The sequence below is a fragment of the Miniopterus natalensis genome, chromosome 7 (assembly GCF_054644295.1).
Source record: "Miniopterus natalensis isolate mMinNat1 chromosome 7, mMinNat1.hap1, whole genome shotgun sequence".
Taxonomy (NCBI): Eukaryota; Metazoa; Chordata; class Mammalia; order Chiroptera; family Miniopteridae; genus Miniopterus; species Miniopterus natalensis.
The window spans coordinates 60,814,396-60,831,799 of record NC_142087.1 but is presented as its reverse complement, the minus strand read 5'-3'; the positions used below and the strand labels follow the sequence as shown (position 1 = coordinate 60,831,799).

The following is a 17,404-nucleotide window of genomic DNA, read 5'->3' as shown; positions in this document are numbered from 1 at the left end:
TCTTCGCTGAGCATGTGGAGATGATGTTGTAAACACCAAAAAGGGTTAAGGAGTCTGGCTTGCTCTATACTTGTGTGCCTTCGGCTGTCCTTGCTGTAGCAAAGATTAGCTGATGGTCTTCACGTTGGGATGCACACTCTAGAAAATCCCAGAGTGGGCCTATGTTTTGGTATTAATGTATTTACTTGTGGTCAGAACTCCAAAAATCCATTCATTTAGCAAAGTGTCAAAAATCCAGATGAGCCAAAGATATTATGAAGACTGTGTTTAGCTGCTTTGGGGTGGTAGTGGCAGAATGTTTTATCCAGAACACCCTGCTTGTGAATGGAGTTATTTCTCCCCATGTAACAACTGTTAATTTCCACACATACTTGATAGCATTCATTTGTTTACTTACTCAATTACTCCCAAAATATTACAGAGTGCCTACTATGTGCTATGTACTTTGCTGGGCGTGGGGACTCAGAATCAACATCAGTCCCAGCCCTCAAGTTGCTTCCAATCATAAGGAAGGGGACAGATTTGCTATAATGCAGCATGAATACAATAACCCTGATCTACACAAAATACCATCCAATAAGGTTTATATAACCAAGTGTTCCTCAGCCAATGATTAATCCAATCACTATTATTAGAAAATATCAGTATTTTATTTTAGTACATATGCAGTATAACATAAAAGAATGAAATGTCTTTTCAAACTACTTAATAAGTCAGCATGCAATTTTTATTTTTATATGAATTTTCCCCTCCCATGGCAATCATAAATGTAGTTTATGAAGAAATTTCTATCACCTTTCTCTAAATAAGTAAGGTTATAGACATATTTTTAAATGATAGATACTTGCTTTAATTGATCCCTACCATAAAATCAGTTTAGCAACAATACTTAGTTCCAGTTGGTTTTTTAGTTCATCATCTTAATTAAGTTTAGCCTCCCTTCAACCTTTCAGCCTTATTGGTAACTCTTACTGTTCAGCAATTTCAAAGAGATTACATTTTTAAATGATTTTTTAAAAAAACCTCCCTGTTAATGGTCATTAACCTTACACACAGCAGATATTGTACTTCTGTATAATTAAAGGAACTGAACATGAAGTTTTTCAGCGGCGCATAGTTCCCAGCAGCCAGTAGAACTTTTATCTCTAGCTCTTCTCAAAATTAGACCCATGGCTTAAAGCCAAGTAATATAGAGTAGGGAGATGATAACTTGGTCAAAATATTACCTATTTAGCCCTGGCCGGTTTTCCTCAGTGGTTAGAGCATCAGCCCGTGGACCTAAGGGTCTTGGGTTCTATTCCTGGTCAACAGCACATGGTGGGTTGCAGTTTTGATCCCTGGCCAGGCCAGATTGGGGCTCGTGCATGATCTTTCTCTCTCTTTCTCCCTCTCCCTCCCTCCCTTCCACTTTCTCTAAAAAATCAATGGAAAAAATATCCTCAGGTGAAGATTAACACACACAAAATATTACCTATTCAAAAATATAAATGGCAGCATTTTCTTTCAATCCCAGGCTAAGTTTTGCATATCTGTTTTGAATAACTTTAACAAAGTTAAGTGATTTGAAATTGAATGCAGTCGGATAGGCTGGTGAGACAGCTCAAAGCTATGGCAGGTCAAGGAAATCACGGAAAGTGGAGTCATCCCCGATTTCAATCCCCTTTATTGTAGAAATGCCAGCACCATTGGACTCTGAGCTTGGCTGCATCTTGTTATATACGTAGAAGTTTTAAAATCAATTTGATTTTCACTGGTATGATTCTCTAGTGTACTTAATATGTATGGATGGATTTCTGAGAATAGTAAGCAGTTACACTTCTCATGAATATATAGCGGATAAGGCACTCTCATTTATTATTCCATTCTATTTTAGAACACGCTTATGATTTTTTTTAAAAAAAGGAAAAGAAGAAGAAAAATTCTCAAAAGCACAGACTAGTGGATCTGAGTTTTAATTCTCTCACTAGATGACTTTGGGTAAGATCTTTAACTACTTTGTGCCTCATTTTATCCACCTGTAGAATTTGGTAAAACCTCCCACCTCTAAATTACTACTGACATTTTTATGAGCAATGAATTTTGAGGTCTTTTAATATATGTATTCAAAATTAAATAATCTCCACATTTCAGATATCAGTTTTTATTTATGAAAAATGTCCCTTCTTATGATTTTAAAATTTTTATATGAAGATCAAGGAGATGGAGGACAATGACAAACTCTCCAGAAAAAAATAATTAAATGGTGTGAATTGACAACACAAGTTCTAAAACTTAAGAGAATTCTAAATGAATTCGATTCACTAATCAAAGATATTGGATATACTGATTCAAGAAGCAGTGTGTTTGCAACTCGCAATAAATTTTGGTCATGAACTGTAAAATTTGATGTACTTCTTGGTTTACTATAATCCCACCAGCTAATCTTGCTCTTGCTCCTTTGTTTCACTAATGGAGCTAATGTTTAGTGAGTTCATTCTCTAGCATACCTTCCCCAGTCGTATTGATTTTTTCCCCCCTCTTCTGTTCTGTGACCTCACGAAAGTCCCAAATGTCACAGGAAAGAGTTTAATGTACAATTTAACACCAAGAAATTAGCAGAAGTCCATATCCCATTGATAGAGGGAGAAATTATTTAACTTTGCTTTCTGTGTGATTGATTTTTTTTAATGCTTTAATTGCAAAGTGTTCTTAAAATCCTCTCTAAACCACATATTGTACTGAATTTTCAGTTATTATAAAATGTTTTAGTTATACTAACTGTAGATTAACTTTGACCCCATCCAAACTGTAAGATAGATTGTTAGGGAAAGGGAAAGTAAAATTTTCAGAAAGTCTAAATTAAGGCCAGATTCTAAAACTAAGAGTTGTTATTAAAATTAAACATTGCAAATGGAATCTCTGTTCAGCAGAGGCCAGGCCCTGTGCAGAGGCTGTTGGGAGGGGAAAGGGCAGAGCCTCAGCCCAGCCCCGAGGGCGTGACAATGCCGTGGGAACTGTGGGCAGACTGTAGCTCAGCAGCAGCACACAGGCCTGCGCACCTGCGCCAGAACACCGTAGGTAGCACAGGAGTCCCCACCCTCTATGGAAGCATCTGGATGTTTGACTGAAAGTTTTTATTCTTCACCCCAATGTTAGAGTACATATGTATCTCACATACAGACACAGCCCCAAACCAAAATAGTTTCATTGACTGAATTTATCTTGGAGTGTGCAATTAAATAACACACTTTCTTTCTATAAAAGGAAATATTTTCTCCAAATGTTTTCTATCAAGTGTTGTCCTGGGGGACCATAGAGGACCTTTCAGTGATAAGCAATTTGCTAGCCCCTGGGGCTGCTGGCTGGGGCAGTGCCTCTGAATGCTGGTTGTAAGTCAAGGGAGAATTTAACAGGGAAACAGCCAAGACAAGGAATAGGAGACCAAGTGGGATGACAGGAGAAGGAAGGAGAGAGAATGTGTTTTCATAGAAGGGATGGATGAATGCCAAAGTTTGTACTCTCCATCCGAATTTCATATCGTACCCTACATATTTAGTATATCCTATATGCATCCAGGTACAATATTTAAATGGTCTTATGTATTGCATTTGAGTTTAGCTTGAGGACAGTAATATCTACTTAATCAGCTTTTCCTCCTGTTCCATGACCACTAACAGTACAGATCACCTCACCTACTCATTTGACTCTTAAAATTAAATGCAATTTTGCAGTGCCAGACATATACATTAATATTTGCATGCCTTGGTTAAAATTCAGTGCTATCGTTTTGTTTATCTCTGAAAGAAATTTCAGAATGTCAGATAGGTATAAGAATTGAAACATCCACATTTCCCCAGTAAACTGAAAATATAGATGAAGCCTTAGAATACACCAATGAATCAAAATGTGCTTTTTTATTCATAGGAAGGAGTTAGTGCTTAAAGACCCATTATGACAATCAAGGGTTTACAATAGCACTAGTGTGTATTTCTTTCACAAACCAGACTGAATTAAGTGCAGACAGTAGTTGTGGAAAGTATTTGTACCCCTCCCTGGGGTAGAGGCGATGGGGGTTACCTGTAGGACAGGCTCTTCCTGCCCTCAGAAAGCAGGTTTTCTACCTGGGGAAGACTAGACGTGCATCTGTTGTAAAGCACCAGGCTATCAGGTACAAAGTGGCAGAGTAAAGGCAGGCAGCCCCTAGAACTTCAGCCCAGGAAGGAGTGGATCGGCAGGATTTGCAGGAGTTGGGAAAGGTTTTACGGAAGCAAAGAGACTGGGGTGGCATTCTGATCGTGGATGGACCGGGAGAAGAGGGGTGTGGGCACTTCAGGCAAGAGAAACAATGTAAGGTAGAGCCAGCAGATATGAGAAATAAAGGCCCAGCTAGAGTAAAGGGTTTGTGTTTGGTGATAGAAAAAGCTCAGCTCAGACGAGGGGACAAGGTTATGGGAGAACCTGAAGGCCTGGGGGGAGCAGTTTAGAGCGGATTCTGTGGTGTAGACTATGGGAGCCGTTCTTGAGCAGAGATGTGCCATGATATTTAAGAAAAAGTAATTACCCTTGTGCTTTGGAAGGTGCTGCTAATGAATCTATCGGCTGTTTTTTGGAGTTTCCCCACCTCCCTCCACCCCACCCCTTTGGATACTCCAGTCTCCTCATCTGATGCTTACTGCTCATGTCTGCCTCAGTGTGGCATATTCTCACACGCGTCCCTCTTGTACATCCGTTTTCTGGTGGCTGTGTCAGGGCAGAAGCAAAGGTGGGGTGGAACAGTCACCTGGAGTGTGGGACCACCTGGTGCTGGAGGAGCTTGAATTGACCAGGGAAGCAGGGACCAAGTGACTCCTATTTCTCTGGCCTCTACTGCACTTGGCAGAGATGTAGTTTCTCTTATGTGACATGACACTGCCTCTACCCTCCAAGGTGAGCAGAATTGACAGGCAACAAGGCAGGTCCCATTGAACTGGACCTGAGGACGTGCACGTGTGGACTGCTGATGTAGACACAGCCCTGAGCAGCAGATCTGGTCACATCAGTCCACAGGATGCATTTTATGCCGTAATTATCCATTGCTCTCCAACTGTAAGCCACCTGACTGTTTTCTTCCACAGCCTGACTTAAGATATATTTTAGACCAGGCTTCCAAGAAAGATGTTCCTTCCACGTTATAATTTTCTCTCCCATAACTCTATACACTTGAGATCACTATACCCCCCACCCCACCTTTTTGTAACTTTTAAAAGGAGAAATATAGCGGGGGGAAAAGTAAGCATTTTAATTTTTGGATGTCTCTAAAGCCATTCATTAATTTTGGAAAAGTAAAATGCCGTTAACCTGATGGAATATTTATAAAAATTGGAAGCTCGTTGTCAACTAAATCTCATTTATTTAATCTAGTATTAGACTGCCTTTTTTGTTAACCAGATGGAAAACATTAGCAGTAATAGTGAACAAACATATCCCAGCTCCCAGCGGTCATTTTTAACCACCATTAACAATCTGGTTTTTACAGATTAGTAATATACAAAAGGCAACGGTCCAGATACACAAAAGGCAGCTGAAGCGTCTGTGCTCCTTACTTACCTAGCATTTAACTATTTTTAAAAACCCTTTGTATATGAAACATTCTGATCTAAGCTTAAAATTGGCAGCTTTTACTCAGAAGGAGTAGAATATCTCTTTGAAATAGACACTGATGTAAAATATTAATAAAACCTCCACAAAGCTGATGAAAAGAAAAGCTTATTATTAATGTCATCAGCAGATTTGCCGGTGGTTAATACAGTTTCCATTTACTAGCCATTAGTTTAATGGTTTCATACCTATGTAAGCAACCTAATTGTGAAGTGGAAGAGAAATGCATTTTAATGTATCATATTTTTAATTTTTTAATTTAATTATCTAATTGAAATGTACGATACGATAGACAGTTCACAAAACACACTACTGCAGCAAAAAGAATTTGGTCTAAAATGTGAAAAGGACTCGGCTTCTAGAGTTGCTTATTCAGAAACAAACTTTCTCACCTAAATTGAGTTTCGAGTGCTGGGGAAAGCTGTAGAGTGATCAGATTTCATTACGCCCTGGAAAGGGATGCAGAGGCACATGCTTTCTGGCTTTTCCTCTCGCTCCGACTCAGTATTGCACGAGTGTGAAATGTCTGTGCAGTAACTGGCTTACTGAGACTAGAGCAAGCATCGTCAAAACTGCACTTAATACGCAGTTAGCTGCATTTCAAGATACCATTGTTCCTGGTTTACATATTTGTGATTTGTTATACACCTTCATGCTACTCTTCTTTTACATACTAGTATTTTATAGGAATTACATTGAGGCCTATATTTAGAATGCTTCACAGATACTTACGACGCGGAGAAGAAAGCCAACATATGAACGTTCAGAAGCCTGTAGAGAGAGGCCGTATCCGCGGTGAGAGTGGGAATGGGGCTGTCCAGGTGTGACCTAGGGAGTAGAGAAAATGCCTGCCGTTACGGAACTCACGGGTGCCAAAAATACTCTTGTCCTAATGATGGGGAGCAGGGGAGCACCTTCTCATAACTAGGCACATGTGTAGGACTATTTGCATAGTTATATTTTACATATATGTATTTACATACACACACCTATACGCATACACACATACCTGCCCACACGTACTCCCAGCAGTCTTCAGGGGGAATGCAGAATCGCCATTTATAATATCATGTTAAGGATTTTTCTGTCTGTCCTTGATACTGTCCTGTCTCCCCACTACCTTGGGGAGAAACTGTGTCTCCCTCTTTGCAAGAAATTTTACCTTGACAGTGAAATCTCCCAGTATTCCTACAAGTGCCTGGGGCCATTATATTCCATTTCTTGCTGAGGAAAGGAAATGAATAAATAGTGAGGAGAGAATTGAAATGATGCATTCTGGCCCGTGCTATAATTTAGAATTTACAACCTCTGGAGTTCCTTTCAGTGATAACTGAAAGCACTTTATTGAATACCTGTTATGTGTGCAGCGCTGTGCTAGGCACTGGCCATGCAGGAAAAACAGAGCCCTGCCTCCAAGTAGCATGCCACCTAGTGGGATAGGCCGGCAAGCAAGCAAACAGCTCCAGGGACACAGAGGGAGCTAACCTGGGGGTGCTGAATCCATGAAATCTCAGAGCATTTTTGTCTGTACGGCCACACCTCTTTGGCAAGCTTATTGCATTATATGGATAGTTGCAGATAGCCAATTGAAATGTGAAAACAGAGTAATTCTGGTTAGCTGAATGATTAGATTTCTTTGGTTTATTTCTATTTTCTGGATTATGTAGACTGAATTTATGAGTGTAAATAAATACATCGTCTTAGCTTGCCATCATTCTGGTTAGCATATAAGCAAAATAGGTCAAAAAACCAATCTAACCTTTACCCACAATATAGTTTTCATTGGTTAAAGGCAAGTAATTAAGAAACTATCAGCAAGCATGTGGATATTACAAAGTAATATAACTATTTCACATATCTGTTTGAGGTTGATTTAAAAACAAACAAACAAAAACCCTATCACTTATTAGGAAATTGCTCCAGGCTTGTAAATTCTGTCCCGAGGACAACTAAAGCCTCCTCCCACCTTTTTCACTGCCCCAATTTTCTGAGGCTCAGGATGGAAGGAGTCTTCTGAGTCCACGGTTTTGGGGGGGGCCTTCCAGTAGTCAGCAAACCTCTTCACTTCTGAAGGGAGAGGGACTCTTACCGGATTTCTTCCAGAAATGTGGGCCGCTCAGCCTCCTCTCTTGGCCGTCCTGGCAAGTCCCCGCGCTGTCAGGAGGGAGCGCCGGGGGCTGCGACAGGGGCGCCTCTGGACTCTGCTCCGGGCGGCCCTGCAGGCTGTGCGCTGGGCCCCGGTTCCTCCGGCTGCTCTGGGGACCGGTGCAAGCAAATGAGGGCACCTGGCTCTGAGGACCGCCACCCAAGTCAGAGGACATTATAAGGTCTTTCATAGATACTAAAACAAAACGAAGAGAAAAACTTTCCGAAAACAGCCCACGCAAAACTAATATTTTTTCTCTCTCTTTTTTTTTAAGGTGAGCACACACAAGAAACGAATTCACCTCATTCACTCAAAAAGGATGTAGAAAATATGGGGAAAGGTAAAGAAAAGTTTTAATTCTGTGGAACTTCTCTTAGCTTTAAAAGACTGGAGAGATAACAGGAGGATATTTTTGTTCTACGCCGTATTTTAAGCTTGACAAGCAACATATGAATAATATATGGACCACTGGGTGGATATAATTGAGATTAATGCATACATATCAATCAATACATGACACTGTAATATAATACTTTAAAATAATATATTGCATTGATTTATATTCATGGATTTCTGCACAAAATCTATCCTATGTCTATGCAACACTTTTTAAACTGGTAAAATATTTCGTCTTATAATAATAAATTGCCATATGTAACAGTTCTCTGGAGAGTTATTTGTAAAGATTAGTAAAATGACTCTTCTTTTCTTTATTAGAAGAACTTCAGAAGGTTTTATTTGAACAAATAGATTTACGGAGACGACTAGAGCAAGAATTCCAAGTGTTAAAAGGAAATACATCTTTCCCAGTATTCAGTAAGAAATCACTTTTATTTCATTGCGTTATGAAATTTGATGACATTTCTATTATTAGGTTAAAGAATATGCTTCTGAGTATTAAGTGACTGTGTAAAGCGCCACGCAGTCTTCCTGTGATCTCCACCTAAATATTAGGAAATTTTTGTCCGTTATTTATGCTTTGAATCAGCTCACAGATGACATTTCTTAGAAGAACCTTTGGTATCTATTGTACTGGTGTGTGTGTATCTCTGTGTCTGTACTGTGTATATTTAAAATATGTATGTCAATATACCATTAAATGTGTCGATGCATTTAAATATTCAAAAATATTTAGATTGCATATTTTTTAAAAAGAATTACTCAGGTATTTTTATTCTCCAAGATAGAAAGAAACAAAAGAACGATTAATTTTTAGTCTCAGGTTGTGCGAGCTGGAAAGCTGCTTGGTGCTTGAAATGGTCACAGATACTGACTTAAAATTTAACGATTTAATGTACACATATCTGTTTTATTGTTTGAAATTAGTATAGTTTTAGTAGTTTTTTGATTCCCCATCCATAGTTAATGTTAAAATTCCATTCCAACTTTGGTGGCAGGAGATATTTTAATATAAAAACTATTGGTTCTACTGCCAGAATCCTGGAATTTCACACTTTCTGTGGGTGTCCAGATTTCTAAAATCCACTAGCCCTGGTCACTTTTGGACAAATACAATAGCAGTAGTGTTTTTCAGTTTAGTCATAGGCCTCTCTCCAGAGAGAGTCAGAAAGAAAATAGTATGTAAACTTATATTTTAAATTATATAAATTTAATATTAATTTTTCTGAAATACTATTAGAATGTCAGTATGTCCCTCGTTTATTAATCCAGGCATCGCAAAACACATATTGTCGATTCCTGTGCTAGAGAGAGACCTATACCAACATGTGGAAGAAGATTTTCCAGGAACTGTGACAATTTTAATAATATCAGCATGAAGGCCTGCATTCCCCAGGGCTTCTCCAGCGTACTCATCAGCACAACAGAAAGACATGTCCTCTCTGGTAGCATTTTTGGATGTGACTAGGTTCCTGGTAACAGGTCAAATTGAGTTCCACCAGAACACTTAGCACAGTAAAAGCGAAGAGGCTGCATGAAAGAAGAGAGCTCTGACCACAAGGAGTAACAGGGTCTGCCAAGTGTGTGATCTCTTAGTGCCCTCGAGGGAGGTTTGGAGCTCACAGTACTTCAGTATTTGAATTTGGAGAACGCCAGCTGAGGCTTAAAATAAGATTGACTGGAGGAGAATGACCAACAGCTTTTGATAGTTTATTAGGAACATTGTGACTTTTGGAGCTTCAAGAAAAAGAGAAATATATTAAAAATATCTTTGAAACCTTAAAAAGCAGATGCTTCCAAAAGATCCAGGGCTCTTTAATTTCTAAAACTATCTTAAGAAAGACTGCACCGTTCCTTGCAGAACTGAGCAAACATTGAATGATTAGTTTCCCCTATAAGCTGATGTTTATCTAACTGTCAAGTTTGCAAATCCCTGCTTTTAGATCCAGCAGAGCAGGTTGAAGTCCCACTGAATCCCTAAAGTGGCCCCTACCTTCCATGAAGCCAGTGTAGTCATAATTTATCCCATTAATAAAAGCTAATTAATCATTTGAACTAATTAATTTATAATCATTTATACATTTTCCTTATTAACTGCTCTACAATGTACAGCATGTACATGTTAGTTTTTTGGTTGTCTTTTTAAGTCAGAATGTTATATAGTACAACTGGCCAGCTTTTATTCAGGCCTGTCATTCAGCCTTTTGATCTGAATTAAAATGAGTCCTCTGTGATTACCACATATATGAAACACTTCAATTAAACAATAACAAAAATTTTTTTCCTCTTTTTTATCTCCAGTGTACTCCACTGACCAAGGAAGTGGTGTGTGTGTGCCCAAGTTTGAATAATGCGTGGTTTAGACACACCGCAAAGAGGCAGTTAATTTCACACCAGTGAAACAGCAAATGCACATTGCGTGCTGGTTAACTAAACTTGAGAGGCCGTGAGGCTGGCAGACAGATTTAGACTCACTCAGATGGAAAGGGCAAAACGGAACTTCGTAAAGCCGTATCAGAAGGAAGCTTAGAGGAATCCCGGCCAGAGTTTTGTAAAGCTTCTTACTGGGAGGTGGACAGATACTCACAGTCACAACCCCTAAAATCCAATTCACTTAGAACGCTAGGGACCTAGGCTAAGCTACTGCATGTGACAGTCAGGCATCCAGGCTCAAACGTTGAGTTCAGCTATGCTGGCTTCAAAAGAAGGGGCTCTGCTACTTCCTGGCTGTAGGACCACGGACACTGTAAAATGGGCCAGGTCATTCCTGTCTCGCAGGAAGAGGGAGGACCCACGTGAAGGGCTGTGCACGTCCCTAGCACGGGACAGGTGTGCAGTGATGTCAGCCGCGATGACGGGGATAGCTGGGCAGGGGGAGGAAGAGACTGTTAGCACTGAGCTCTAGAAAAGCATTTCTAAAATAAGTCCAGATTTCTGAGTTTCTCTTGGGATTCTTGTGTTCCTGAGGGTTAATGAGGGCCACGGGAATTCGTAAAGGTGAGGTTAAAGATTGGGGGAAGGAGGAGGGGGAGGGAGAGCAGGAGAAGAGAGCAAGTCTCTGTATTTGGGGGGCAGAAATTGAGAGGAGGAACTAGCGGGCCTCTCACTCGGTGGGAAGGAGGCTTCCGGAGCTTACCCTGCAAAACCCCGATGGGGAAATACAGAGAGGAGGACAGAAACCGAAGCAGCAGGGCCAGGCAGGCGTTTCCCATGGGGCAGAGGCCAAGAAGCAGGTGCTTAGGAGCAAGGCTCCTGATTTGGACACCGACCCCCCCGAGCAACCTTGGCTAGTCCCCTGAGCTCCTTTCAGCTGTAAAACAATGCTACTACCTACGGGGGGGGGGGAGGGTGCTGACAGGCTTCCACGAGTGCAATGTATGAGGTGACTCGCAGTGACTGCTCCGTAGTAATGGGAGCTGTTGCTACCATAGTCCACTTTCAAGTTTGATACTTAGGATGCTGCAGGGACTCTAGTAAACCGGCCGATACCAGGAACCAGAACATCGAGAAATGTATTGGGCTGTAGTTGTCAAGGGTGGAAGAGGCAGTGAAGCTTGGTTTGATACCAGACAGCGCGTTTAGCTGACAAACTGGGTAGGACATGAGCAGAGAGGTAGGGAGGGCATTGCAAGGAAAGGCGGGAGAAAGTTAATCTAGAATTGGGTGGAAATACAGAAATAAGTGTTTGGAGGAAATGCCTGAGAAAGAGTTCACCCTTATCGAGGTCACTTGGTGATGACAATAGGACAACTGGTGAAACGCCCTGCAAAGTCGGTCATGTTTAGTTGGACAGGAGTAAATGATTAGAGACCCTGCCCCCAACATGCAACCATTCCACCTCCCCCTCTAGTGTCTGCTCCGCTCATGTTTGCAGCTGTAAATCCCGAAGTCATTTTTGCCACCATATGGTGTCCACCTTCCCTAGCAAACTTGTCTCTTCCTTCTCCTGCAACACCCTTCTTTTATTATAGCATTTTCCCTTTGCTGTGGTTTTCATTCATTTCCTTCTCTTCCTAAAACTACCTTTGGCTCCAAGTCTTCCACTCAAGAAGCTATTGTGATTCCCTACTGCTGAGTGTATTGTATTTAATTTAACTCCTGGGTGACTCTCAAAACCCTCCATAATTGGCCCACCCTGCCTCTCCAGTCTGATTTCCGCTTCTCCTCCTGCTCAGCTTCAGTTACCCTGCAGACTGCTCTCTCCCCTGGCTTTCCACCTCAACATGCTGGGTTTCTCTAGTCTGGAATAGGTCCCCTGGCCTAGGCACTCATTATTCAGGACACAGTTCAAGTTCCGCCACCTCCAGGAAGCCTTCTCATTTTTGCATTGGGCACTCTTTTTCTTTTTTTTCTTGTTCAAAATATCACAGATGTCCCTTTTTCTCCCCAATGACCCATTCCATCCAGTCCCACCCCCCTTCAGTGGGCACTCTTTGCTGAAGTCCTATTTGCTTATTTCTAGTTCCATGGGTATTTTATGTTGACTCCTCTCTGATTGATTCACACATGCTCCCCTTGTCTAACCCACAGCCTTGTAAATAGGTTCAGGAAAGGGTGTTCTGTTGCTGCCCACAGCACCAGGCATATTGTGGGCATATAATATATTCTCAGTAAATGGTTGATGTAAATATTGGCATCATGTTCAAAGAGATTAAAACTGACAGTGAAGGATGAGATTGGATCACTGAAACCTGTAATACAAGGAGACTAGTGAGGGCTCGTGAGTTGAGTCCTTGGGTTTGCAGGTCTGATGACAAATTTGTGGCACTTGAGAGAGCTGAGTGGAAAGGCCAGTTGATTATGGCAGGATGGCCTGATGACTTGGGCTTTAGGAAAAACTTAAGCAGGAAATTTTGACCATGATATCATCTTAGACTCTTATAAAGAATTACTCTTCCAAGTTTCTTTTGAGGTTACTTCATATTAGAAACAAATGCCTGGTTGGCGTGGATCAGTGGTTGAGCGTCAACCTGTGAACCAGGAGGCCACAGTTTGATTCCCAGTCAGGGCACATGCCTGGGTTTCCAGCTCAATCCCCAGTAGGGGCGTGCAGGAGGCAGACAATCCATGACTCTCTCTCATCATTGATGTTTCTCTCTCTCTCCCCCTCTCTCTGAAATCAATAAAAAATTTTAAAAAACATTAAAAAAAAACCCAACACTACATTTCATCTACTTAAATATGCTTATCCTATCTTTCACCTGTGTCTGTTACTGGATTCATTCTGTCTTCATTGGTTTCTATCCTTCCTCTCTCTCTTTTTTTTTAATCCTCACATGAGGATATTTTTTCCATTGCTTTTCAGAGAGAGTGGATGGGAGAGAGAGAAAGAGGGAAAGAGAAACATCGATATGAAAGAGACGTATTGACTGGTTGCCTCCCGCACACGCCCCAACCAGGACCAGGGACAGAGCCTGAAACCAAGGTACGTGCCCTTGAGCAGAGTCGAACCCGGGACCCTTCAGCCCACAGGCCGAAGCTCTAACCGCTGAACCAAACTGGCTAGGGCTCCTCTCTCTTTCTGTAGCATCCTCTGTAGGAGGAGAAACAGCAGAATTCCAAAACACCGTACAGATCAAAAGTCTCAATATTTGTTTAAAAGCAATGATAACAAAACAAACACAATGTAAACAAAATGCGCCCCAAAGCCTATTTGATGAGTAGGATCTACCAGGTAAACCAGATGTACTGTATGGGTTTTCTTATTTCTGGTCCCAGGAGTGTGGGCTGGATACTTTTTATTGTTGTAAACTATGCACATTAATAGAGCACAGCCCTTGCCCCTGTGCTGGCCGACAGAGTGCTCTTCAGTGCTTTTCCTCTGCTCCCTCTTTTTATACTATCAGTTTCAAAAAATAGTTGGGTTTTAAGTGATTCTCACTAGAGAAATTGGCTTAATGATTTTTTTAAATCTCCAGTTAAGTTGTGCCTTCACCAACCTTTAGAACATAGCAGAAATTTTAGGGGTTTTTTCCATTTACGGATTAACAATCTTTTGTAACTCAAAAATTATATTGCCCTGGCCAGGTAGCTCAGTTGATTAGAGCATCATCCCGATAGGCCAAGGTTGCAGGTTCGATCCCTGGTCAGGGCACATATAAGAATCAACCAAGGGATGCATAAATGAATAAATGAGTGGAACAACAACTCAATGTTTCTTTCACGCCCTCTCTCTCACTCTCTCTCAAAAACAAAGAAAAAAACATGCACATGCCTGTTGCAAAAAATCTTAAATATACAGAAATACAAAGGGAAGAAAAAAAATCACCCATAATCTTATCAACTAGAGATAACCAATGTTAACATTTGGAACTTATCAATACATGTTAAATCCAATTTCCTTAGCAAAATGAAATTTTATGCACACCGCTTCATTTACACTTAATGTGAGCCTCTTGCATTACTACACAGCAGTCAGAAATGAACTCTTGTGTTGGAAATTAAAGTTTATTCAAGTTTAGAATCTAGATGGACATGATTACAATTAAATCTTTACACATATCCATGTTTATTTCCTTAGGATAAACTTCTAAAAGAACTGCTATGTGAAAGAATATGAACTTTTTAAAGCTCTTGATACATAATTTCAAGTTGCTTTCCAGAATGGCTGTACTAATTTTACTCCCATCCTGGAACACACACACCTCTTCATTTTTGCTCACTTAAACAGAAGAAAAATGGTACCTCATATTATTTCCTTTCCTTTCATAGTTAGGGATGTGGAACTTTTCAGATGTCTATCATCCATTTGTACTTTTTATGAAAGTTCTGTATATTTTCTCCTTTTATCTCTTTTGACATCATCAAAAATGAACCTTAAGGTAGCCTATGGACTTTGGATGATTATGATGTGTCAGTGTAAGTTCATCTTTGATAACAAATGTACCACTCTGGTGAGCGATGTTGATAACTGGGGAGACTGTGTATGTGTGGGGGCAAGGGTAGATGGGAAATTTTGTTGTGAACCTAAAACTGCTCTTTAAAAAGTCTTGAAAATAAATGATAGATAGATGATAGATAGATAGATAGATAGATGATAGATAGATAGATAGATAGATAGATAGATAGATAGATAGATAGATAAATAGCTAAATAGATGATAGATGATAGATAGATACATAGATACATAGATGATAGATAGATAGACAGATGATAGATGTTTGAGGTTGGGGAAGAAATTCTAGTATAAAAATGTAGACATCAATAAAATAAAACAACAATGTTTGCAATGTCTAAGTGCCCAGCGTCTCAAGAGTAGTAAAGGATTTATTATCTTGAAAGCAGTGGAAAGCCTCACAGATTTTTAAGCAGGAGAAAAAGGGGTTTGGAGAAGGAGGGACTGTAGGTCGGATGGTCAGCTGGGGGACTATTGCTTTGGACGTAACAACAGCAAAGAGAGGAGCGGATGGAGGTAGAATGTACAGGACTCACTCCCCAGTTGACTGAAGAGGAGGGTAAAAGATAATGACCACGCTTCTGGTTTCGTGAAACTGCTGACCTGACCACCCACCGCAGGTTCAATAAGACATTGTGTTAATTTCTCATTGAAAGCAGAAACAGGCTTTAGCCAAGTCTACACTTTTTAAAAGATCACATCTAGAAAATACAACATGATATATACATTGGGAAGTCATTTATTTCCATAAATGCAATTTAAAAATGATCCATATGTAGAAAGGCAAAGATAGTTTGCATAACAATACCCCTTAACACACACACCCCCTTTTCACCTAGAGGCAGGGTCTGTAGAAGGGGACCAGGCCCAAGAAGGAACATAAAATAAAGCTGAGACAGGAGAGAAAGCGTGCAGGTTGGTAGCAGGCCAGAGTCCGGTTAGCACTCCTCTTAGGAGTGAGATGAGCTGCAGTGAAGCCAGGCAGCCGCAGCTAATGGACCCACACTGTATCGCGCAGACTGCATCCCGGGTACAAGCGCCCACATTTCCTACGAGCTCAGGTTCACCCTCTCACTCCCTGTGCACTTCTGAAGACAGTGGAAGCTCTCAATACCTGTGACTTGCTCAAGTGTGCGAAGGTTAGAAAACACAGTGGCCCCAGGCATTCCTAAGAGTGATGATATGCCAGGGATTGTACTGCGTGGGTTATGAGATACTGTGAAATATAAGATACAGACCTTGCCTTCTCAGAGTTGACTGTCTGTTCTGATTAAATCATAGAGTCTTGCAACCATCCCTTCAAACAATGTTATTTACTTTTTAAAAATACCAAAAAAGGGGAGGGGGTTCCTATGGGATTGTCAGTAATATTTTTACTAAATATGCTAAGAGTAGATTTTGCACTTTAATTCATTTCTTTCTCTATTTCTCTCTCCTACTAGATAATTTTCAGGATCAAATGAAAAGGGAACTAGCCTACCGAGAAGAAATGGTGCAACAGTTACAAATTGTAAGTTGCATTTCTACTTAAAAATAAAGGCAACTGGTTGGGCTTTATTCCTAAACTGTTTTTGCCCTGAAAGCCTTTGGTCCACTTACTTCTCAGCTGGCTTAGATGCTAATTACCCAGAGATTTACTTAGACACAGGATAAACAGATGTGTCAGTACGTTTCCTCGGGATGTAACTACCTACCATGTGTTAATAGACAGATGTGTACACTGCTCCGTGGGCGAACCACAGGTACCTGCGTCATCTTCCAGTGTGCAAACCTCCCAACAGAGCCGGGGACGCACCAGGCACTCGGGGAAGGGCCTTTGTCTTCCAGCTTCTCCCCCACGCCCCCGTCACTACCCAGACCTGAGTCAGGCTCCCCACAGCCAGTAGGACGAAGTGTGAACACAACCGGCCAAACTCACTTGAAGGGTGGTGCAAAGGGAAGAATTCTTTCCAGACAGAGCGTGTTACTCCAGCCTAATCACCTCTCAAAGTGGGCACTAAGATCCATTTATACAGAAACGGGGAAACAGGAAGATGTCTAATAAATAGGTGTGATGGGTTTTCTTTTTGTTTTGTATTTTCCTTCTGAATTCCTCGCTCCTGTCCCCCTGCAGACACATCGGGATTATCCACTAGCGCCTTTAAAGCAGCCTCCCCAGCTTGCTCCTTTCCATGAGTACGACGGGGAAACGATTTCTGCTCAGTATTTGTCCGATATTTGTAACCGCCTGGATAAGGACACACACTGGTCCTCAGTGTTGTTCACAGCGTCAGTATAATTCGGGTTGCTAGGCTTTTCGGAGCTGGTGCGTGTTATCCTTACACCACGAAGCGTGTGTCTTTGCATAC

General features: G+C 40.9%; 1 protein-coding gene across 1 annotated transcript in view; it reads left to right on the top strand.

Annotated features, from left to right (window-relative positions):
- SKOR2 (SKI family transcriptional corepressor 2) overlaps window positions 1–17,404 on the top strand; it is a 32,489-nt gene that overhangs the window by 7,370 nt on the left and 7,715 nt on the right. The window contains exons 4-6 of the mRNA XM_087818615.1: window positions 8,037–8,102; window positions 8,480–8,578; window positions 16,499–16,566. Coding sequence (XP_087674741.1) covers window positions 8,037–8,102; window positions 8,480–8,578; window positions 16,499–16,566 — 233 coding nt within the window. The remainder of the gene's footprint in view (window positions 1–8,036; window positions 8,103–8,479; window positions 8,579–16,498; window positions 16,567–17,404) is intronic.